Source organism: Lycorma delicatula, chromosome 10 (genome assembly GCF_047948215.1).
Source record: "Lycorma delicatula isolate Av1 chromosome 10, ASM4794821v1, whole genome shotgun sequence".
In the NCBI taxonomy this organism is placed as follows: Eukaryota; Metazoa; Arthropoda; class Insecta; order Hemiptera; family Fulgoridae; genus Lycorma; species Lycorma delicatula.
In genome coordinates, this window is record NC_134464.1 from 29,538,383 (window position 1) to 29,565,055 (window position 26,673).

The window sequence follows — 26,673 nt, forward strand, 5'->3', positions numbered from 1 at the left end:
TTAATATTTCCATGAAAATACATTTAAAAATTTTTTAAATAAATGACAGAACTGTCTAGTGTGTAACTGATTTAGAAGTACTGATATGAAATTTTACCACTGACATGTGCTAGTTTAATGTATAATAATTTTAATTTACTGTTAAATCTCAATAAAATAAAAAACAAATCAGAAAGAAGGGCTCCATTAAAAATATTTAACAACTTTCATTTAACTACTTACCCATACAACATATCTTTTGTTTACTAATAAAATAAATTTCATAATCCATTTCATCCTTCTCCTGATGGTGGATCCAGATTCATCCAGTACAGATGTTACTTACTACTAATGTTTTATACAATATTCTGGACTGTTTTGAAAGTACTGTAGTTCTTCGAATTTAAGACGTACCCTAAATTTAGTGGACAGTTTCTGGAAAAAATTAAAATATTCACTAGAAACATTAAAATACTGTATAATTTATTTATTTTAAATTACAGTAAGCCTTATAAATATTTGTATATATCAGTATTTTTCTTTAAGTTCATCCTATTTTGAAAAATTTACATAAAAAGTTAAATAATAGCTAGTTACCAATTTATTGAATAATCCAAATCTGCAACATCTAAATCGAAAGCATTTAACACTGTAATTTGTATCATAGTACCTCAAATGTACACATTAGTTAGATATGTGAATATTTAGCTTTAGTATAGTATTTTATGACCAATCACAGTAATTTTTTGTGACTAAACAGTGGGTCTCGTTAGTTTTCTACATTCCCTTTTCGAGTCGTCATCAGTTTCATCTGAGTTGGATTCATTTGTGTCCTATGGTTCCAAAGTACATCATTTTCAGAACCACCCAAGTAGTACTTCAAAAATGGCTTTTTAACTATTTCAGATTACAAGCTTTTGAAATCCATTCTACAATCGTAGCTGCTGACGCTCATTTAATTTCACCTTTTGGTGTAAGGGGAAGATCGTTCAGTCAACCACTGATTGTATTGTGCACGAATACAATCTTTAAAGAATTTATTAATCTTTATATCCAGTGGTTGTAATTGACTTATCATACCAAAAGGAATTACAACTAAATCACATTTTCCTTTTGGAATTTTTTGTTTTAATGTTGTCAGACAAATGACCACGAAAAGCATCCACAACACTAAAATAATGTTTCATTTCAGAAATCCATCCAGTCTACGTTACCGTACACATCTTAACCAATCTTACATTAGATCACTCATCATCCAGGTGTTCTGTTGAGCTCGAACAATTACACCATCACAGAACCTTTCTTTCACCACAGTTCCCCGTTCAGAATTATATACTGCAATAATTTATTTCCGTCGGCAGTTAGCACTCAATATAACAGTTACTCTTACTTTCTCATACCCAGTTATTTTTACCATTACTTGTTTTTGCACAGTCTCACTTAACGGTGTAAATTGGTGGCATATAAATAAATTGGTGGCTTATGTTTTGGCCTATTTTTTGAAATAGGCCAAAACAACAGCATCGATTTCCGGATACTTTCCGTTTTTGGTACCAATAAAGATTTCTTCGTTCGTTTACACGCATGTTTCATACTGTACCACCGATGCACAATCGCTTCGTTTACCGAGAACTGTTTACTGGCGGCACGATTTCCGATCTGTCCAGTGCGTAAAATAACTATGCGTTTAAAGTCTGTGTCGTATGTGAAACACTTTTCTAAGATAATGAAGTGGTTAGCAAAACACAACAAATATGTAGAACGGAACGGTTATGAAAAACTGAACGATTTACAACTACAGTAATACATCGTACGCCTGTTCAACATCCAATGGAGGTTATACAGGAAACGTGAAAGAAGATTTGTCATCATGCATATAACACATGCACAGATTCCAGAACTTTGACTTATCACTAAATTATGATCTCAACAGCCATAAAGCTATTGAGATGTAAAGCTCTGAGATGAGTCATCTTTCTAGAAATTTCTGCGCGTTTTATACACGATGACAAATGTTCTTTCACGTTCTTCCCTGGTCTCCATTCGATATTGAACAGGCACAGATTCAATAACTTAAGCTTTACACCTATTAACTATGTGTTTGTCAAATGGCATTAGACCTCCAACTGAAGCGGCTTGGTCTAGTGGTGAACGTGTCTTCCCAAATCAGTTGATTTGAAACTTGAGAGTTCCAGTGTTCAAGTCCTAGTAAAATCAGTCATTTTACACGGATTTGAAAACTATTTCGTGTGGATACCAGTGTTCTTTGGTGGTTGGGTTTCAATTAACCACACATCTCAAAAATTGTCGAACTAAGACTGTACAAGACTATAATTCATTTACACTCATACCATATCATCCTCATTCATCCTCTGAAGTATTATCTGAAAGGTAATTACCGGAGGCTAAACAGGAAAAAGAAAGAAAGACCTCCAACTGAAGATACACCTGACATTTTGACTCTAATCTGTAGAAAAAGGTGCGCCTTGAATTCGAAGCAATACTGTATTTATTATTATAGTTACTCATTCCAAACAATCCAGAAAACTTTTCCAAATTTTTATCATTTATGTTTATTATTTTCTGTTTAGAATTAATTCCCCACTTTCATGTTTTATGACACTCCAAACTCTACTATTTTTATTTTTTAAATTTGCAATCTCCAGTCACTATTTGCATTATAGCAATATTAATATCTAATTTATATCTCTTCTTAAAATATTTACCCCCTTGTCAATTCTTCTGTTAAGATCTACAGAAATAGTTTATAATAAACTTGGATATTTCTATTAACATCAATTGTAGATGGATTAAGGGTTTTCCTTAAGGAAACTTAAACCTTGTTTCAGATGACTTTTTAGGATATAGGCAAAAAGTAATTTTTTGCCACAGATGGAAAAACTTATATTTAGGTTTCCTAAACCTAAATAAATATGGAAACTTAGATCCTACACCTAAATCCTAATATGGAAAACCTATTTACCACATAAGGAATGGAATCTATAGGTCACTTATAGAACTTTTGTTATGCAGTAAAGGCAGCTTCGTTTATGGACTGTGTGAGGGAGTATGTTTCAATCTGATTGCCCTAAATAAAAGCTGATCTGGAACTAAGATATTTGGTAAATCAAAAAACTGTAATAAAATGTACAAGTTTTTTTAACGTCACTTTTTTATCTTCAATGAAAACTTTCACTCCTTTTTACATACTCCTAACTCTCTTTCAATTAGTAATTCATTATTAATTAATAAATCATATTTTCTTTCTATGTTTTATAACTAAAACCGTTTCTAGATATGGAAATCACAGTAGTGTTTAACTATGCTTAAAATCATTCATACTTTATATATACTTCTTTAACATTAGAAATGAATCTGAAACATCTTTATTAAACTTTTGTGAAACTAACCCATGGCTTTTATTTAACCTGTTCCTGTTTTAGTTATTTGCTAATGTTAAATAATAATAACAATTGCTAATGTTAATTTAACAAATTCTACTATTACTAGAATGCAGAATGCTAGAATACAAAGATGCAGAATTTATCAACAAAGCCTCCTATTTTGAGGCCAATGAGTGAAAACTACTGTTACAGCAGTAACTTTTACATAATTCTGTAAGAATTACTACTACAATATGAGCCTGAACAAAATTATAAATTATCCCTACCTACCTTGACAGGTAGATTATTATTTCTCACCTCCTGCCCTTTATTTTGCCAATTTTTACTTTTTCTTTTTGCCTTTTTTCTTTCTATTTATACTGTGGATATATACTTCAAAACCAGAATGTCCCTGTTAGATTCTCTACCTAGGATGTTAGGACATCCTAGTTGTACATCATTGGAATAATCTGATAGAGGAGCTGCCTGTAGATTAACTGAAAATGTTACTATTGATAGCACAGAGTCCATAATGAAGTATCTATCAGGTCTCAAAGCCTCCTATTCTTTTTTTTTCTTTTCAGGAATATTGATGTAAAGTGTGCTAATGCTTAGGGGTCAGGTGACTAAAATTGAAAAAAAATTATCGATTAAGTTTCACTTAATTCTGAGCAATAGCTTTCAAGTTATAAATTTTAGAAGTTATGCAAGCACTTCATTTTTCTGTAATAACTTTGTTTTTATAGATTTTCATTATCAGAAAACAAATATTTTGTCAGTGATTGAGATAGTTCCGCCTATGCAACTGTTGTGGAAAGAAAACCTTATGGGCCAGATTTCACAATTGAAAACTGGATTGCATTGTCCAGAAACGGATGGGTTCATACCTTTGAAAGCTTAAAACACAGTTTGGAAAAACGATACTACAGGACAGCAAAACAATGGGAAGTCACAGTCAGCTGACAAATGTTGCTATAAATGTATTTCAGAACTAGTACGGCCTGGCAATCCAAAGAAATGTTGAAACTACTTTGGACCAAATGAAAACTGCAATATGGGCAGAGTTCCTCCATCTTGGGTTCTCTAATGAGTTTATGTCCTAAAGGTACTGAAAGTTGGTGCAGGTACAAAAACTCCAAAGCCAGCAAAGAACCTTGCAACCACAGAGAGCATACACACTTTCCTACAGCTGTAATGGAGCAAACATACCTAATTTTAGGGACCTACCATCCTGATCTGTTTCGAAGATGCCTCCATGGAGGTAAAAAAAAATGTAAGTGAATTGCAAAACAGTGTAATATAGTCCCATCTACCCAAATCCACAAATGTTAAAAAAAAAAACATTGTAACTAGATGTTTTCAAGGCATTAGCTACCTATAGTGAGAGCAATATAATAAAATGTAGAATACCTGAAAAGTTGGGGATTCCTCCTGGTAAAAATTGCATTGCAAGACTGGAACTTGTAGACAGACTAAGGATAAAAATAACCAACAGGGTCATTGAAAATTAGAAAAGATATGTTGGCAAAAGATTAGAAAGAAAGTATGAAAAGGAAAAGGACCCGAACAACCCTTCACATGGAGCTGAGATGCTCTTATATAAGAGATATTTACAAATGTCTATAATAGCCTGTCTTTAAATTAAGGTTCCCAAAAATGATATTTTTATTATTCAATGTACCTTTTCTTGAGAATTGCTTAAGATATCAAGACAGTTTTTTTTTTGTTCAGTTTACTTAGTCCCTCATTTTAAGCAGACAGTTTGTTTTTAATATTTTAGTTAAAGAGTAATTAAAGTTTTAGTATATTTTATTCAAAAAAGTTAATTTAAAAAATAAAATTTTCTTCTTAATATGAAAAATTCCTATGCTTAAATTGTAAAATTAAATTCTCTTGCTTATTAATAATTGTAAAATTATAAAAGAAAAAATCTGCTCAAAAGAAAAAATTAATATATCACTTATGCTTTTTGAAAAAAGGTGCATCAAAGTTATGTAAATTGACATAGTGAAGATATGAACACATGACAGTCCTTAAGAATACTTTCAGACATCACCTTAGTTGCTTTAAAAATTAGTATGTTTTATTAAAAAAGGTTTGAAAAATACATAAAACTGATTATAATATTAATCATTAAAAAATTGTAATATTACTTCACAGTAATTTACACAAAAATGAACATATACAGTTTGTTAATTTGTTTTAAAACTTCTTATCACACGATAAATATATTGTGCATGAAATAAATTTATAAAAAACAGGGCCGACATGAATTAAAGTTGAAGGCCGAATGTTAGCATGTCTGACAACTGTTAAAGTATGAGGTGAATTGTTAGCAAACAGCACAAAATAGAATAACACTCGATCGTGTAATTACTGCTAAGAAAAAATATGTGTATAGTAAATATATTTTATTCTTATATTCTGCAAGTATTTTTTTTTTGTCTTCTGTTCAGTGTCAGTTTTATGCATATTTATATTTTAAAAAAGAAGAAAACACTGAATTGAAAGATGATGACTTTAAACATAATAAAAAATTTAAAAAACACATTCCAACCACATAACTTACATAAATCAGTACCTAGACTATCAAAAATAAAGACCAGGAAAATCTAACAAACAGCATCATTGAAAAAGACAGTAACTTTGTTGTAAAGTGGTAATGCTTTGGCTATTTTCATATGTTACAAAATTTTACCACTGCATTCTCATATATTCAAACTTCAATTTTATGTGGTAGATTAATGAAAAAAATGTTTTCTTAATAAAGTTACAAATTCATAATAATAAAACAACACTACAGAACTTAAAAACAGTATAATAAAAAAATACTAACTCATAATATTAAAAAATTAATTTCTCGAACATGGTATGGCTGATATGTTAATTTAATTAAATAATAATAATTAATAAAAAATTCACCTTAATGATTGATGGTTGATTGATTTGGTTGATTTTATTAATTGTTATTATTATTTAATATTAAAAAACTATTTTAAAAATTCAGGCATCTTATTGTACAATATACTATGTGAAATAGATCCACTCCAAAACAACTACCCACCAAGATATTGCAAAAATTCAACTAACATTTCTTTACACCCTGGCGTTAAATTGTAAAGATTTTTTCATCCACCAACAACCTATTTTTTCAATAGCATAGACAAAGTATCGTAACATTTATTTGTTCTTTAAGATAAAAGATTTTGTAACAAAGGAATTGACAACTATTCCATAATATACAAACAATATACAGAGAGTATTGTTATGTATAGTAAATATATAATTATGTTGCAGTACATAAAATACATAAATCAAATTAATCAAAAACAATAACTAACATACTTGCGAATCAAAATAAATAATCTTAAACAGTGTATCATAATACAATTATAAAAAGTCTGCACATTTAATATCCTTTATTTGTCCCTGTGAGATGGATGATAATGAATTCTGTAGCTTGTTAAAAATGTCAAGTCTGTTTGAGACTTGAATCCAGAACTTCTGGATGAAAGACAGAGTCACTACCACTCTGCAAAGGAGATTGGAGATTGCTTTTATCACCAATATACACACAGTAAGTTTTAAAAAAAGATTTCTTAATTTTTTAATGAATTTTCTGTAAGACTATAATTTCATCTCACTTACATGACACAAACTGAATGTTTTGCTAGATAGGAATATTTTTTCTGTATAATTAGGTCAATGTAAGTAGTTAATTACCTCTGCTATAGCAGTTAAGTAATTACATCATAGTTTGAATTCTTGGCCTTATTTTTTTGTATAGTCTTTGTTCTGGTAACATCAAACATACCTCTTTTTCTCATAGCATGCCTCATTCATTTGAATCAGTGATACTCACTAATCTCATAAAATAAATTTTCAAATTCTGTTAAAGTGCAATCATAACTTTCAAAGGATGAGTCTTTGATTCACCCTTAATTGAAATCTATTTGTTATATTATAAACAATAGTTTGATTAATCATGTTATTAGTTCTGGCTTAATGAAATAATCAGGGAGACTAATTAATGATGAAGATGGTATTCCTGAATCATTAGTACCTTCAAGAATTATTATTTGGGACAATCATTTTCCCAATCTAGTTGATGAGATTTTTCTTCCAGTAATTGCATTAGAGTACTTTATTAAAAGATAAACAAAATTCAAAAATATTTTTTTGGTTCTAGTTGGAGATAACTTTCACTCTTAAGTGAAAAAAGACAGGCAAATTTTACTTCATATGCTTATAACTGTGTTTGATTTTGTTTCCAGCTGTTTGATTTTGATAAAGAAGTTATGCCAATACTTGAAGTATTAGTAGGTAAAACAATTGAGCAAGCATTAATAGAAGTGTTGGAAGAGGATGAATTAGCATCAATTAAAGAACAACAAAGAAGGTACAAAGAAATAAGAGCAGCAGAAAAGGCTGAAGAAGAAAGGTTAGAAGAGGAAGAGAAGAGGAGAAGAATAGAAAAGGTATTATTTTAATTTTGTTAGCATTCACATTCAACTAAAATAGCAACGGTAGAAATCAAACAGATTTTCTTGTTTTACCTTAAAGTATTAAATGAGCATAATTAATGAATTTGTTTGAAACACCCTCTTCAAGAGAGGTGATTTCTAGTAACTGGCTGATCTAAGGATCATTTTTCAATTTAGAAAAAATCTGTAAACCAAAAGTCCAGTGTATACACTACCCAAGATCTTAAATTCAATTCCCTAAGATAGAATTTTTCTATTCCAAAGGTTCATAAACTTCCTCCTTTTCTGGCCACATTTATGAAGAAGAGTATCTCTTCTTCATCTATGCCAATGGTTTAATTTCTCTATTCCAAACGATTAAATTTATAATGATTTGATTTAAAATTAAATCAAATTCTATTAATACAATAAAAAATGTATGATGCCAACATTGGACCAGAATGAATCTATTCACTGAGAACAAATGAATATATTCTTATTAATTTCAAATTAAAGATCAAATATGGTTGCAAACATTATGAAATTTAATAATTCTGATTTCTTTCTACAGTTTTTTTTCTATTTATATAAATCAGTATTTATAAACAAGCCATCACATAAGGACATATTAAGAGAACTGAGCTTGCCAATCAAGAAACAACTTTCATTCCTACGTCATCTTCTAAATTTTAAATTTTCTATTTAAATTTTTTAATTTACATTATATTATTATTTTAATATTTTATTGAATATTAAAAAACAATATTTTGTAAAATATGAATATTTAAACATGTTGTCAGGATACATCACAAAAAACATTTCCACTGTAAATTCCTATGATATTAAAATTTGGAAGAAAACCAATTATTTGGTAAATTTTTTTTCATGGACAAATAACAAGGAGAGTTCATCAACTTAACATAAAAAAAAATCACAATTGATTTTAATTAAAAACATTTGTTTCAGCTAATGATGTTATAAGTTGGTCTCATATTCATAAAGAAAGTTAAAATATTATTATTGTTTTGCAGGAGAAAAGAATTGCAGAACATATTACTGCATGTAATATACAGCAAGATACTGAAGAAAGAGTAGCTGCGGCTGTTCTTACAACTGGCTACATAGCAAATCTGCTTCCATCTGTTTTAGAAGGTCTAAAAGAAGCTGGTTATCTTGTTGATGAAATTAAGCAAGGTAATAGAGGAATTTTTTCTCAAAATTATGTTGTGAAAACTCAATATAATGAAAATTTTATTTTATTAAAGCCTATAAAATATAAAAATCAAATTTTTGTTCTGCTGTTTTTTGCTTTTTGATCGGGTTTTTTCGGATTTATCCATCAGGAAAGTGCTGTTTAACATTGTGATTGGACTACTGGACAAGTCTAAAGAAAAAATAGAATTTTTGGTTAACGGATTACTAAGTTTTTAAATTTTTTAAAAAACTTTTTTGTTTTTTGTTTTTTTAAACGGAAATTTTGGATTCACATCAAGGATGGATATACAAATAAGTGTTTAAAATTTTGTGAAAATTAGACAATGGACAACTGAGTTATTTCTGTTTTTTATAGTGGACATTTCGTGCAAGTTAATACAGGAGAGTGACGTCACTGTATTTAACGTAAATAAAGACTTGGAAAATTTTCACTAATAACATAGGTATACTGAATTTTTTCTGTTTACAGATTTTTAAGGGATAACTTTAAACGTTCATATCTTGTTACCCGTTGGTCGTAGACCAAAACTGTCAGGATCTATACGAATTGGGTCATTTCCTATCGATTGACCCCCCTTATTTTTTTTTATTTTGGGGGACCGTTTTGACCCCCCTTATTTTTGACCGCCCCGTTGGTCCTGGATCAAAACCGTTCAGGATCTATACGAATTGGATCATTCCCGATTGATTGACCCCCCTAATTTTTTCGGATTTTGGGGGACCATTGACCCCCCTTATTTTTGGCTACCCCACGTGTGGGGTATCAAATTAAAGGGAATTACTTGGAGAACGCAACTGCTACATAGTTGTTGAGTTTATTTATCATCCGTGGCGGATAAAGCAGAACAAAGTTATGCTTGTGGATAGGGATCCTCAGGCCTTCCGCCGCTGAAACCGACTGATCCCAAGGGCAAAAAACGAATTAGACAATCCTCCTCTGAAGAAGAGGTCTATACTGGTGGCTTAAAGGAGGTTACTCTTCGACTAGGACAAGCGATGATGACAAACAACATCTGGGAAAAAACATGTTAAATTATATGTATGACCATAGTAAAGAATTAAGAGAAATATACACTGCTTTAAAACATCTGCGGGAGACTACGACTACTCCAGAGACCAGTTCACAATATACACATACTGATATGCCCCCTGGTGCAGATGAGGAACACATATTAAGTCTTGAACTAACTGATGAGGAACTTCTGGATATGACCGCTAAGAGATGGTCTGCCTGGACAATGTTTAAAGCCAAATTAATTACCTTGCCTGCAGAGGGCATTACAGTTACCTGTCAATTTATGGATATCATAAAGTCCAAAAGGGCAATGGCAGAGGGCAAGAAGCCTGGAATGATAGCTGTAGACACTTCTGTCATTATGGATGACGAATACGATACTCAGTCCAATAAGTATACTGTTTTCTACGACTCGACAGAGGGCGACAGGGCTGCTGCTGGGTATATACTAGGCGCGGTCAAGAAGCTCTTACTAAGGACCCCTAATGCGGCGTTCGTTCTGCCAAGTGGTCCTATTGGTGTCAGGATTAAGAAGATCTATCTGTTCAGGACTAGTAAGACGCCTGCATTGATGGTAGCGCCGAAAAAGACTGAAGAGAGTAGGACGCGTTCTAGACCCGCTTCTGCTCGGCATTCAACACCTCCTGTGGAGGACAGCAAAGTGGTGGTTGTCCGGTCACAGGGCAAGTCATATGCTGATCTACTCCGGATTGTAAAGGATAAGATCTTTAAAGACGAGGCAGGGGAAATCCTGTCCCTTCGCAAGGGTAGAAATGAAGACTTGGAAGTCAGAATTAAAGATGCGGCTCAGTTTACCACAACATTGAGAGACAGGGCTTCTGACCTTCAAGTGGATTTCCGTACTAAGGGCGACCGACGCGCAGTGGTACACGTTAAAGTCATGGAAGAGACTACCACAGCGCAAGAATTAAGCGAGGCTATTACGGCTGTTATTGGAGACACTGAGTCTTTCAGAATTACCTCATTACGGCAGGCTTATGAAAATACTCGAAATGCGACAGTAATAACCAATCAGAGGGCTACAACTAAGTTAATTTCCAGTAGAATAAAGGTCGGCTGGGTTCACTGCCGGGCTAATATCAGGACTGATAATTTGAGGTGTCAAAGATGCTGGGCCGATGATCCCACGAGTACGGTATGTAAGGCCCCGGATAGGTCAACCCTTTGTTACAACTGCGGTCAGAAAGGCCATGTGATAAGAGACTGCAAGGACGCCACTAAATGCCTTGACTGCAACTCCATCAATGCCTTGATGGACCATCGCACGGGAGGAGTGCAGTGTGGACTACCTAAATAATGGCTAAAATAATACTATCTAACGCCAACAGGAGCATTCTTTTCCACGATCTGGTGGGGGAGACTGCGAACGATCTTGAGGTTGAATTTATAGTCACCACAGAGCCCAACCTGAGAACGGCGGCCAGAGGTGATTGGTGGGCTGATGCGGTTGGGGATGTTGCTATCAGTAATGTCTCCGGCCGTCTTGGCTGGCACCTACTTCATAGAGGTAAGGGAATTCTGGCAGTAGCACTCCCGGACTTTGTCCTTATAGCCGGTTATGTAAGTCCAAACATTAATATCGGGGACTTTGCACAGTACATCAACGATTTGCAGCGAGTTATACAGCGGGCACCTAGTAGACCTATACTCTTAGGCGACTTTAATTGTAAGTCCATTTTAACTGGCAGCTCTTATACCAATGCAAGGGGATGAATCTTCATTGACATGATGATGACCACAGGGCTGATCTGCCTGAATGACCGCACTTATACCTACGAGGCAAGAGGCCATAGATCAGTGCTGGATCTTACGCTGGTAGACGGCAGATGGAATCCTTCCGTCTTTAGTTGGAGCGTTCTTGAATCTGAAACCGGAAGCGATCACCTAACAACTTTGCTTATTATGGAAGGCGCAAGACCTTCAACATCAGCCACTGCACGATTTAGATTTAGTCCAAGACAAGTTGAGGTGGTGGTTAACAAGATTGCCAGGACCCTATCTGATGGAAGAATAGTAACGCCGCAAGTCCTTCAAGAATCAATTATTACAGAAATGTCTAGAGTCCCGCAGTTTGGAGGGGGTCGTCACCCGGTATACTGGTGGACGTCTGAAATTGCAGATCAGCGAAGAGTGTTACAATTTTGGCGTAGGAAAAAGCAAAGGCTGCGGTGCGCCGTATGACCAGGCGAAGTAAAGATTTCTCCAAGCTAGGCGTACTTTGAGAATCATCTAATAAAGACTAGTAAAAGAAACTGTTGGAAACAGCTGTGTGCTGACTTGGATACAGACCCGTGGGGACGGGCATACAAAATAGTAATGAAGAGACTAGGACGCCGCTTGTCTGTCCTAGTTACAGAAACGGCCAGACTGCATCTTCATAGCCTCTTCCCTGTTCAAGACGAGGGACATACGGACATAATAGACTGTGAAGCTAAACGCTTTACACAAAACGAGGTCGCTATTGCCGTTTCTGGTCTGAAGGATAAAAAAAGTCTGGGTCTGCATGGAACCCCGGCTGCCCTCCTCAAAGGATTAATGAAGATAATCCCCTGGGAAATCACTGACGTGGCCAATTATGGATTACAAAACAAGACTTTCCCCGCATGCTGGAAGGAGTCACGGACTGTTTTCCTGCCTAAGAAGTCCGGCAATCAAGAAATCATTAGCTATCGGCCGTTGAGTCTCAACAATAATATGGGAAAGGTTGCCGAGCGCTTGGTAGCGAACAGACTTATCCAAGAATTAGAGTCCAAAGACGGGCTTCATGATAATCAATTTGGGTTCAGGAAACTTAGATCCACGCTGCAAGCTCTGGAAAAAATTACCAATTGGGTATTGTCTGTCAGATCTGGTACGTGGTGTACCAGAAGAATCCCGTTGCTTATTCTGTTAGATATCAAAAATGCCTTTGGATCGGTCCGATGGGATACGATTATGGCAGCTCTCATGGATAAACAGATTAGTTCCTATATCAAAAGACAAGTACGAGAATATCTGACTGATAGGTGGACTTTGGTCGAGGCGCTCGAAGGTAAATTTAGATATCAGCTTCATGGAGGAGTGCCGCAGGGGTCTGTGTTAGGCCCCTTGCTTTGGCTAATAGTAATTGATGGAATACTCAGAATGAGATTACCTGAAGGCTCGGAAATAGTTGCTTATGCCGATGATTTGGCTGTATTAATTGAAGCCAAAACTGAACGTGACCTTGAAGTTACCGGTAATGAAGTGCTAACATTGGTTAATAACTGGCTCTCGGACCGAGAACTATCTTTGTCTTTAGATAAATGTCACTATATTTTTCTGGCTGGAAGAAGGCGACTCAGAGACCTAAACCTCCGCGTGGGCGATCGCAGACTAGACCGTGTGGCAGTAACAAAATATCTTGGTATCATTATAGACCCAGCTCTAAAGTTTAGTCCTCATCTCGCACAGAAATGTAAAGAGGTCGAGAATACCGCAAAGGCTTTAACAAGATTGTTAGCTGGACATGAAGCTCCACGTGCATCTAGGCGGCGGGTCATTGCCTCAACTTTAACCTCTGTATTATTGTATGCTGCACCTATAAGGGAAAAAGCACTTTGTGTTGCAAGAAATGTCGTAAGACTTAGAACTCTGCATAGGCAAGCTCTTATAAACATCACTTCTGCATACCGCACCATCTCTTACGATGCGGCTTGTGTATTATCATCGGTTCCCCCTATCGACCTCTTAGTTAAAGAGCGATCACTTAGGTATAGTGGCATGCCAAAACAAGAAGCCCAAGCCAACATCAGGCGCATATGGCAGGATAGATGGAATCTTTCTACTAAAGCTACCTGGACCATGAGATTGATACCCGACTTGGGAATGTGGCTTGATAGAGGACATGGGGAGGTTGGTTATTATCTTATTCAAATACGTTGGTAGCTTCGAATATTATTTACATCGATTCGGTAGAAGACCAGCACCTATTTGCATGTTCTGCCAGGATTCGAATACTGCCGAACATACTCTGTTCCACTGTAATAGATGGACTATATATAGACGACGTGCAGGGCTGCAAGAATTAAATTCGGAGAATCTGCTTCTTTTTCTCCTGCGATCCGCTGACAATTGGAACAAAATGGAGGAGTTTGCCAAGATAGTGCTAAAGGCTAAAGATGATGTAGCCCTTTTAAGAGGCCATTGAGGCCCCGTGGTAACTTAGAAGTTTAATATTTTCGTTAAGGCAAGCAGCTATGAGAATGAAGATCATTCCTTCGTTTGGGGATCATAACAACTGGGTAATGAAAAGACCGAGGCCCGGTTCCCTCGGCGGGGGCTAGGGACGGCTTTGTCGGGCCTGGTTCTCTGTCGGGGGGGCTTGATGCAGGCACATTAAAACAAAAGATCCAACCGAAGGGGCTGACCTGCCGTGCCGGACTTACAGCTGGCGGGTGGGGAGGCCTCCTTTGAGTTTAAAGGACATTTTCCCGGGCTGCGCATACTTGAATGGATACCCGGCCCGGGGAAGTAGGAAAAAAAAAAAAGGTAAATCAAATCTGTTTAACTGATTATGAAAATCTTTGTCTTACTCAGTTTGTATTATTAATGATCCAGTATAAAATTGTATAGCATGCTTTATTGAACTTCAATTTTTTCAATGAAAAAACTACTCTTACTTTGTAAGATTATGTGTGTACATCAGGTTATCATAACTATGTAACTTAGATGTTTATTCAGATGATTTTTACTTAAATGTAAAGAATAAAGTACACAAACTATAGACCTACAGCTACTGTTTGAATGTTGTTTATGTGTGAATGTATAAAAACAATATTCTAAAACAAGTAAAATATTGTTTAAATCTTACAAATCCTTAACCCATATCATAACCTTTAAAGAATCTTCAAAACTTAATTTTAACACCACACCCAATAACAAAATAGAACTTTACTAATTTAGTGTTTCGTAAACACCTTACACCATTCAGTTACACCAGCTTTGTACTGTTTTGTAAATATCTCAATTTCCCCCCCCCCCCAAATGAGAGAGAGAAGAACACCCGCCTTGTGACATGTCTAGTTGCCACATCACCCCATCCATTCCTAGCCATTAGTGGCTTAATCGGAGAACATCTTCTTGCCCTCAAACTGATAACATTCCACAGTCATCAGTCAACCTCAGTGAGATGCCACTGATGCAAATGCCTCAAAAGACATTCACATAAGTAAATTTTGCCCTTGTCAAGATTTGCCTTTTAAGAAGACATCAGACACCTAAATCTACCATGTAGCTCTCAGAAACTGCTAAAACTAACTGCCTACCTGCAGAAGATCAATGGCCTCGTACACCTAACTCTTATTACCATTCTAACACCACCTAAAACCATATGTACCCGCTTTACAATAAGAGTATTTCAGTAATTACAATGACATGACAGCATATGTTAATAAATTTAGTGATTGGAGTGCTAGTGTTTTGTAAACATCCCAACCCCGTAGGAGAAGACACCTTGTGACGCTTCTGGTCGCCCCCCCCCACCATTTGTAACATGATGGGCTTTAACAGGAGAAGTGTGTTTTGTATACAGACGAGAACCAGTGTATGTAACATGGTATGGCCATTGGCTGTGTTTTGTAAACATCCCAACACTTTAAGGGAAGACACCCACCTTGTGACACTTCAGGTCGTCACACCACCTTCCCCCTGTTCCTCGCCCTGATGGGCTTTAATAGAATGTCCAGGAATCACTTAAAATTTTGAGAAAATAAGTTTATTTTCATGCTCACATATGAATTATAACACACACTAGTCTGAAATCAGCCGATAGGGGGTATGCCTGAACTTACCTTATAGTGAATGATTTCCCAAAAGAACTGTTTATAGGTATAGAATTTTTTCCCTTATGATTCTCCATCCATTTCTTAGAATTTAGTTAACTTAATGACTAAGTATTTCCTTTCTTCATACATATTTCTTCCTTTTATACATATTTTAATTTTAGATAACTGAACACAATAAAATTTTCTAATAAGTAAATATAGAACAAATTTTATTTTTAAAAAACATATTTTTATTCCTGAGGAAATGAGTGAAAAAAACTAAATCAAAGTTCATAAATGAAATACATCTTTGAGGATTATGATTACAATCAGATATGTAAATACCCTTTCTCCAAAATAGTAGAATAACGCAGAATGATGAAGAATAAAGAAGAGGATTTAGATACCTTGCATTATTTTTAGGTATCATTTTTGAAATATACAAAATAAAATATTTTTGTTCCCCTAAAGAAAAGGTAACTGCAACAGCTGTAATTGTCACATTATGATTACTATTTCTATCTTTTTTTTTCGTCTTTTTTTCTTTCTTTGTGTAATCTGTGTACTAAAGTCTGGAGTTAACAAATTATATTCTTAAGCGGTAATTTTATTGGTTTCACCTATGACATCACTTACGTAACTTTTCAAATTATGTATAAGTATTACAAAAATTGGAAAAGAGTTGCATAACTTCCCTGGTGAGCCGGGAAAGTTATCCAACTTTGGTTATTAAGAGCTTTGCCCTTGGCAAGCTACTACTTAGGAGGAAAATTATAAGCCCCGTAGCTTCTTACTTCATCAGCCAGAATATACCAATATAATTAATTCTATTAATTTGTTACAAATTTTGACAGGATTAATACACCTGGAGTTTTTCGCTCTGCTAATAAAAGTGTCAATTGTAACCAAAATTTAATGACATCAATAACTTATATTCAGAAGTCATTATATAAAATCTTATAAAAATCAGGTAAACCAATCTTAAGATAATAAGCAAAATGATAATGATAAAAACCCAAAAAAAGTTAAGCTTATTATTTCACATTCCTGAATTAAATTGTCCAAATACATAACCAAATGTAATGGAATTATTTAATTACTAAAAGAATGTGAGTCCAGAAATAAGAAAAAAGAAAAAAATGGATTTTTGCCGTTATCTCCCAATCTCCTTAACCAACTATGATCAAAATTATATGTCATTCATTGCCCCATATAAAGAAATCATTACGTCAAATTTCACTGAATCAGTTCATCCAATCCAGAAATATCAAGCAAAAAAACAAACCGATGTTCATACATCCTTCTGAATTTTTCACTATTAAAATTGTGATTTTTGATTAGAAAAGGTCAAAGGTCACCAACACCACCAATGAAAAGTTTGATGCAATAAGCATACTTTATCTTGTATATTATATGTACACATCTAATAGTATAACTATGTAGCTGCAAAATTAAACATAGTTTCTAAATACTAATGTGTCATATAAATTCATAATTAAACATTATTAAGAAAATGTTAAAACCATTCATATTGTCAAACAGTGCACAAATATTAAATTTCTATTCAATTTTATTGACTACTGTTATAACCTATTTACCAAATTTTTTTTATATTTTTTATAGATGTTGAAGACAATTTTATGACATGGTTAATGGAAGAAGTTAAACAAGAAATGCAAAGAATGGTTGAAAATAGAGATTTGTTATCTGGTAAGAAATACACATTCATATTCATTGAGTCACCAGTGACAGTGAATTATGTAATAGCTTATTTTGCCTATTTATCCTTTACTCCTTTACAAATGTAATTTTTAAACTGATAGATAAAAATTAGTAGGTTAAATTCTTAAATTAGTAGGTTAAATTCTTAAAAACATTTTAGTTACATAATATTAAAAAAAATCTTTGTTTCAAATTTGACCAATGCTTAAATTATTTTGATTTTATTTTTTTTTTTTAAATATTGATATAAGTTTATTATCACATCTTTGTTTTATAAAACAAAAAGCAGTTTCATATTATAAAACAAAAATCAATGTTGTATCAGAATAAAAATATTCAAAAAGATACTCTCTGCTTGTAAGAATAGAACTCTTGGCAAGAACTATGTTAACGAAATAAAGTTAGCTTAATATATAAAGACTGCTTATGAATACAAATAGTATTATCACCCCATATTATACAAATAGTTTGAAGTATGTATTAATAAAACATTATCTTCATTATTAGAAACATCTTTTTTCTCACTGAGGATGAATTTTCAAATAATCTAATTACAAGATTATGTTTTGCAAATTAATAAATATATGAAAAAAGACTTTGGATACTAATTTAAAACAAAAAAGAAAAACATTATGTGTATATATAGTAAATTGTTAGATATGACAATCATTCCAGACTTTAAAACTAGTGACGTTCTTAAATCATTTAGAGCTATACAATTACATAATAAAAAGTTAATTTTATTAAGATGTGCAAAATTTCTCAGCAATAAGAACATAAAACTGTGTAATTCAATGAAAACATATGATCTTTGTTTTTATCTTACTTAAGTTTCTTTAGTACTTATCTACAATAACAAGGAGGGTTGTTGAATTTTAATCCATTAATTTAAAAGCGTCATTTATACTTTTTTATAATAATTTTAGTGTTAACATATTTCAACTTGTTGTTCTACAAAAATCATAATATTTACCTTCATTGTTATAAATTATTATTATATAAGTTATTATTACATAAGTTATAAATTTATGTGAAGGCCATATATTCTGAATCAAATTAACATATTTCTCTAAAAAATAAATGTGCAAAACTTAATAAAAAAATTCACGGCAAACAGAAACTTACTTTTTTGTTTAATACACGTATTAGCAAATTGTAATGAATGATCTTTATTGTTGTAAATGTAAAATGCTATAATCAAGTAATTCTCCTATCTTAAGCTGTGATTAATCAATATATAAGCTGGTGCTGAAATATTTGACAAAATGCTTTAGGTAATAAATATTTAAGTCTTTGGTAAACCTTACTCTCAGCCTAATGAAATGTACTACAGACTTTCCCTCTGTGTATTTGCAATACTTAGGTGCATCTGCTTAGGTCTGTAGATAGGATAGGATAGGATAATAAAACACATAGTCATATCTTTTGTTAGTTAAGCATCATTTACAAGCCGATAATTCAGACCAGTTTGTTTCTCTAGTAGACTGGAGAATTGCCTTAAAGTACTTGAAAAGGTTTCTTAATCACTTCAGAGAACAACAGCACCATTTTTCATTATAGTTTACTTTCATTAACACACTCCAAAAGAAGAGACTGATCAGAGTCTTCAGAAAATCTTTCTAAGACATATTTCTACTTTCATAGCATATGAGTCATAAGTTTACTTATTTTACAAAAAAAAAAGTTTAATACATAATGATGATTATGTCTTTCTAATTACTTGGGAATATGCTTTCTTCTTGAGATTTTTTTTTAAATCTAATTCTCTGGGAAATCTCTTTTTGAAAAATATTTTCAACTATTTAGAAAGTAAGCATGCATTGAATTTATTACGTTATACATTTTTTTGGTCTCATGACCAATTAAACCCAGCTGAATAAAAAAATATTATTGTAGGCCCGTAGTGTGTTTGTACATGTGAAATGATGTCACAAGCATTCCATGAGAGGACAGTGGGAGACCGCACGAGACTGTTCAGTGAGTGACTGTAGACAATTAGTGAAAGGGATAAGTACTGAAGTCATTCATAAATTTTTGGGGTAGATTTTTTGTAAACAGCAAAGATATATGCAGAGAATAGAATAGAATGAAGTTTATACTTTGTCTTATCTATTGTATTATTTAGTTAATAACCAGGAATCAAAAAAAATTTCAAAAACAAAAAAACTTTATCAGGCAACATTGCTTTACTAAAACGGTTCCTTTTAGCCCTTTTTTGACAGTATTTAGGTTGTCAGGTGTTGGATATATATATAATAACCTGAGATAAATTAGGCAGCATTGCTAATTTTAGGAACCATCTTAAAGATCATAAATAAATAAATTATTTTAAAACTGTACCCACCATAGGCTTACTTTAATATTTCATTTATAACACCAAATTTACAAAAATTTGATAAAACCTCTCTTTATTGTGGAGATATTGTTGCATGTTCACGACTCGATGAAGATAGTGAGAGATTAACAATTTAAAACATTTAATAAAAATGTTTATTACATCAATAATAAAAATAACAATAAAAATAATAAATGACAATAATAAAAAACTCACAATAATAATCAGCATAACAATAATGACTACAGCAAACAATAATAATAAATGTCAATAATATACAAATAATAATCATAGTAATCACAACCACAATAATAATAATAATAATAATAAAAATCAATAATAGTAATATTAAACAGTGATTACATACAAAATAGAATTTAAAGTAATCATCAGAATCTATTTACAGGTAGTTAAATATTGCAAACCAGAATTCAGTCCTATTGACAAGACATTAGCATGACCACTAATCTTAACACTTTTAACAACTAGCCTTGTATTAACAACAATACTACAACAAGTTCAAAGTTCTTTCACTGCAATACCTTTGCTCTTCACAAATAAAACTACCATAACAATTTATGAATGAAATTTAATACATTATCTTTTTCACTTATTGTCTAAGAGTAACTCACCGAACCACTTCTTGTTTTCAAGTACTAGAATTACTTGTGACATCACTTTAATCACGTCGAACTTGTACACACTAGAAATTCATGCCTTCACTGACTCCCCGACCTACTGGCAGGATACTCTCACTTCAGACTCGCATAACTCCTCGTTTAGAACTCTCTCTCAGAACTCAACTTCAACTCGTCTTACCTGGCGTATTTATACTCCTGTCCTCTTGACCTGCAAGACCAGATGCCAGTTGAGCATAAGAACGATTTACCGAGCCCTTTCATTTTCCCATGCATTCCTATTCTGGGTCCGGTAACTCTTCTCACAGAAGGTGTGTCAGCAAACAGTATTACAAAAGAAAATTGTTAAACAGATCTGTTAGCTTTACTAAAACGGTTCCTTTTAGCCCCTTTCTGGATTCCTCCCATTATTATATTTTCTATTACTTTCTTCTTAATTGGCAGAAATTCATTACTCAGGCTACTATGCCAGTCTTGTTACAATATCACAAAAACAAAAAATAAAGAAAAATAAAAATTTAGATATTTTAGATATGGAAAATCTAACATTACCATGAAAATTCTTAAAAGTTTAAACCAATTCACTTGAGCAATTCTCAAATTACTATCAGACAAACCAGGACGCCTTCTGATCCTGAGTTTTAAATCCAGTTTTTTTTGTATTTATCAACAAAAAACTTCTTATTTAGTTGTTCAAAAATAATAAGGTAATCAATAAAAATTTAATTTAATATGAATGCTAAATAATTATGAAAATCTGAATATTTACTTCCAAAATATTATCTTCAAATCTGATCATATCTAAATATTGGTTCCAGCAGTAGTTTATCATCTCACTCAGGACCCAATTGAATTTTTTAGTTTATTTTCGTGGAATTATTATATTGTTGATCACATTTTATTGTCTTTTTTTCTTTAGAAATAGTGAAAGAGATTTTAGAAACAAGAGCTGCTTTATCTGCTGGTGAAAATGAAGACAAGCAGCCAACTAGTGAAGAAGATTTTGATAAAAATCCTTTACCAGAACCTGATATATTATGTGAGTATATTATGTAATCCATTAAGTTTTATGCTATTTAAAATAAAATACTTCCTTATTAAAATTTTGTATTTTGAATTTAATAACTGGATAAATATATTCTTTAATGAGATTGATGAATTTTTTTTTATTGAATGATAAACATTTAATAGAAAATCAGTTAGGTTATTATGGCTTTATATACTGCTATTCTGAAAAAAAGGTTCATTGAAACCGTTGAAAAAGGTTGAAACCATTGTTTCAAGTTCTTCAATCAAGATATTCTTTTTGTTGGGCCCCACCTTCCATCTATCTCTTATTCAACCATAAGATATAAAAGACAAATTATTTCCAATATTTCATCACACATAAAAAATATTCAACCTTTTTTCTTTTAAAATTTTAACTATATAAATGTACTTTACCTTCACAGAACACCTTCATACCAAACCCTATCAAATTAATTTAAATATTTTTCTATAAATCCATATTTCAGTAGTCTATATTCATTTTACAGGATATTGTCAGAAGTTCTAAGAGTCAACAACATTTACCAACATACAGTAAAGATATGGAAGTATTTTTATCATCATACGCTATCTTAAATTGTGGCCACACTATACATTCTTATTTTAAGAAAAGCTGTTATAGCTTTACATTTTTGTTCTGCTTCTTATTTCTCAAGAATGATTTCAGCTTTCATTTAAGTAGCACCCTAAATACAAGAATGTAGACATTCTTTTAATTGCAACCACCTTCAATGAACAAGTTATCATCGTGCATTCTTTTTTTTCTCACTTATCATTGATAAGATTATATTTTTATGTTAACTGCTTTAACCATAACAGTTGCTGACAACCTGATATGGCCAACAAGTTGCTTAAAAAAAAAGTATGTGATTACTAGGAAAAGTGAGGAATGAAGTGGTTTCTTGTTACTTTCTTCATGTAGCCAAATATACAGTTACATCCAAGTCCACTAAAACATTCAGTCTGGCAAGTGATGTATTTCTATTCACCAGATAGGATAGCTGTATACTGAGCATCATTACTTTTGAGAAACAACTGTGACTATTATCTCTAGTACCTCAGATGCTTTATATGTAATACATTCATAAAACCTTGGAGGTACTATAAGACAGTAGAATATTGTATCTACAATGAAATATTGAATTATATAAATTGCTTCAACATGGCTGGGAAATCATTGACAATAGGTCACTGACTGAAACGATAATTTTTCTGAATATATAAAAATAGAGTCAATAATTATTGTTATCAACAAGAAATGCTTTCTACTGTATACAAATAAAGATGTCAGGATCTTGGAAACATAATGTTATGAAAAATTATAGCTAAATATTGCATTACGAGATTGTACTTTTTTGATCACAGTAATTTATAAAACTAACTTGATAGTTTTTACATATATAAATATTTAAATAAAGTTTTTAAACAGTAAACATAAAAATTATTAACTAATAATATAATTTACAGCTGGTGAAATTGCAGAAGAGGAAACTTCAGTTAAATCAGAGAAATCATTTTAATGTTACAGAAATAGCATTTTTCAAAAAACTTAATCTGTCGCAATCAAAAACATTTAAAATTGAAGGTATTTACAAATTTTTTTAATGAAATTTTTCTAGATTAGTTCCTTATTCTAAATATATAAATTAATAAAAGTATTTTGCTATACTTTTAATTAAATTCTTATAATTTTAGAATTCTTTTATTCTTATAATTAATTCACTAAAGAATGTTTTTACTGATTAATACTAAGGAATATGGTATGAAAAATGTCAAGCCTTCGTGAAATTGAAACCCCAAAAGCTTGTAGATGAAAAACAGTGCCACAAAGACCTTATAATTTATTAATTAAAAGGGCCAATAGAGATGTGAATTTGTAATGTTAATTACAAATTAACCATACAATTGTTATAAAATTAAATTATTTTACAAGTTACAAAATTAAGTTAAAAATTAACTTTTATTGAAAATAAAATATATAATAGTAGATTTTAAAAATGATATATTTTTAATACATTTTCAAAGATATTAATATACCTTATATTTTTATAGATTCTGTATTAATTCATTCATTTTATAATGATCTCCATAATTTTTCATGTTCAGGGCTACAAAAAAAAACAACTAATTATGGAATTTATGAATATACATTGCGTTAATTAAAAAATAATATTTGTTTCTAATAGCATCCTAAATATAATCATGGACATAAAAAAAAACAGATATTTTTTTATTAATATAGAAGGAAATCGACGTTACTTAATGAATTTTTTTTAATACAAATTTTATACAGAGATTAAAAAAAATGTTGCTAATATGTTAAAAAGAATATATGAAACTAAAAATCAAAGAACAATAGCGAAACAATAAGAAATATGTTAATGTTTCATGTTTTTTTCTTGAAGAATTAATTCACTACAGAAGTTTACAGAGAAGCTTGTATGTGGGAATATAGAAATAGAATTTTGTAGTGTATGAAAAATGCCATGCCTGACTGGGATTTGAACCTCTGGTTGAAAGGCTGAGAAATTAGTACTCCACCATGGAATTGGCAAATATTTAATTTAAAATGTGACCACTCTAATCAAATTTTATGAAAAAAATATTTTTAATTGCTACTTTAAAAAATTCTTTAGAAGACTGAAGATGGTTACAAGAGTGATAAGAAATTTTTTCAAGAAATTATTAAAAATAATATATGTTTATTTAATGATTAATTATTATTGACATTCATTTATTATTAATAATTTTTAGTTTTCAACTTTGTCATCCTTATATCCACCTTCAGCCTGCTGAAGAACTTTTTGGAGGAAGTTATTAAAAACATTTTATTATAAAATTTGGTTTGGTTTGGCATTTTAAAAGTATATTAAACTTTCAAAAGATTTTCATTGTCAATTATCATAGACAGAAAAATCCAAAGGTCTGCTTTTAATTTTTTTTTTAATTTATCAATTCTTATTTTTTTAAGAAATCTATTTTTTCTGTAGCAAGCTGGCAAATGCAACATACTACTATAAATTCATCAGTTCAGTTACTGTCTGTCACTCATACCATCTGATGAAATTCATTTAATCTACTGCCCTTTATGTTTTATCATTTCTCAGATGCATTCATACTCTACCCTGGTCTTTATTTAGTAAATTAGCAATTATTTTGAACATAACTGATAATTCCATTTTTTTGGATATTTTTATCCAGTAGCATCTACTGTTATCCATTCCTATTAAACATTTATCTAAAATGTTTTCAGTACCAGGTATATTCTGGCATAAATAGTTTCTTTCCATAAACTTGCATAATGATGACATCATTTTATTACGGTTGTGTTGGTCTAACAACTTCAATACATGAAAATTAAATTGTAAACACTATATTTTTTTCTCAGATTTATGTATGTGTGTAACAAATACACACACAAATTCAAAAGGGTAACAAATTTAAGAGTGATAAATTTAGAAATTTTATGATAATGTAGAATGTAAGTAGACTTAGTTCTACAATTGTTCAGTATTAAAAAACTTTACAGTTTAAATAAAATTTTTATATGATTTGTAAAATTTGTATTTAAGAATTATGTTATGTACATGATTTCACTTCGAAAACTCACCAAATTAAATGATTCTAAAAATTAGCTGTGCATTTAAAATAGTATGAGGCCACTTAAAAGAAAAACTATATTGCCAACTATAATTGGTTTAAATTTTTATTTTAATGAATAATGTTTTGTAGTAATGACATATTTAAAGAAGTTATTCTAATGATTTGTTTCAGATAAGCTTGAAGATTGAACAACTGATTTCTATTTTAAATTTCTTCAGTAAAATGGAGTGATCACTTCAAATCAGACAGAGAAATATATTATATAATTTATAGAAATGAATTTTAATCATAAATGAGAGAATCAAAATAAATTTTTAAAATATTTTAATAACAATGTTTTATTGCATTTATTAATAAATATGGATTATCATTATTATTACTTTTAGAGTCTATAAAAAAACTTTAATATTTTGCTTATAATATCAAAATATATATTATTACACTGAGTGCAGTATTTCTTATGTAATTAAATTGTTATATAACTCTTGATCGTTTTATACATTAATTGTTTAAAGCCAATCGATCCACTATGCTAGTTTGTGAGAAATCACAAATTTACAAAATGGATTACATTTTTTTTTATATATACTTTGTCGTAAAATAAGATGTAATGAACTTGTATAAATTTTATTTACTCCGTGAACTTCATCAGTTAATTTAATCATGAACAACTTAATTCAATCTCTTTTCATGTTTCAGCCTTAAGTATGTTATCTATCACCAATTATTCTTGTTTTCAAACATAAAAAAAATGGATTTTTAAACAAATACTTTATTCTGATTAGTATATAATAAAACAGTATAGCATGTCAGGAATGGATGGATACTCTATGACAAAGATAAAAAAAGTACTTTCTCAGCATTTGCTTGGATAGATCAAGGAAAATCAAGGTCAAACAATCTGAACAGCATTACAAAATACATAGTTAATTATAAAACAAAAAACAACAGTTAAAAATCAATATTAATAATTAGAAATAAAGAATAGATGAAATAATACTAATATAAATGTAATATGATACTAAATACATAAATACAAAATAACTATTCAGAAGGCAACAATAAAAATTATTTGAGCACAGTTGTAGATGATAAACATCAGGATTTTTATTTTTTTTTTTAAAAGCAAAAAAATATGATTTGATTTTGTTGCAAACAGAATCAGTTTTATTTGCATCTAATAAAATACCAGAAATATTCACATTATGGATAAGTGTGATACCATCACAACCATTAACAGAAATTCTAACCACATAATTAGTAATGCTACTTCCTGAGAAGCACAATGCAACAATTCTATTTATATTTAAGGTAGATAGTTACAGTTATAATGCATCCAAGTATTCTAAAGATAAATCAAAAAAAGAAAATTAATGACATACAAAAAATATTTGATGCATTCAGCTTTTAAGCTCGCCCTCAGAAAAATGTAACAAAATGAATTCTTTACCAAAACATTATGTTAGTGA

At 31.4% G+C, this 26,673-nt stretch overlaps 1 protein-coding gene across 2 annotated transcripts in view; it reads left to right on the forward strand.

The window, feature by feature from the left end:
- Positions 1 to 25,650, forward strand: part of Rsph3 (Radial spoke head protein 3) — a 121,156-nt gene extending 95,506 nt beyond the window's left edge. Inside the window, exons 6-11 of one of the 2 annotated variants that reach the window (XM_075377278.1) lie at positions 7,637 to 7,840; positions 8,857 to 9,019; positions 17,483 to 17,569; positions 21,474 to 21,593; positions 23,069 to 23,186; positions 25,376 to 25,578. In XM_075377278.1, the coding sequence (XP_075233393.1) occupies positions 7,637 to 7,840; positions 8,857 to 9,019; positions 17,483 to 17,569; positions 21,474 to 21,593; positions 23,069 to 23,121 (627 nt within the window). In that variant the 3' untranslated portion in view covers positions 23,122 to 23,186; positions 25,376 to 25,578. Of the gene's footprint in view, positions 1 to 7,636; positions 7,841 to 8,856; positions 9,020 to 17,482; positions 17,570 to 21,473; positions 21,594 to 23,068; positions 23,187 to 25,375 lie in introns of both variants that reach the window. The other variant, XM_075377277.1, reaches the window with a different exon arrangement.
- Positions 25,651 to 26,673: the final 1,023 nt, after the last annotated feature.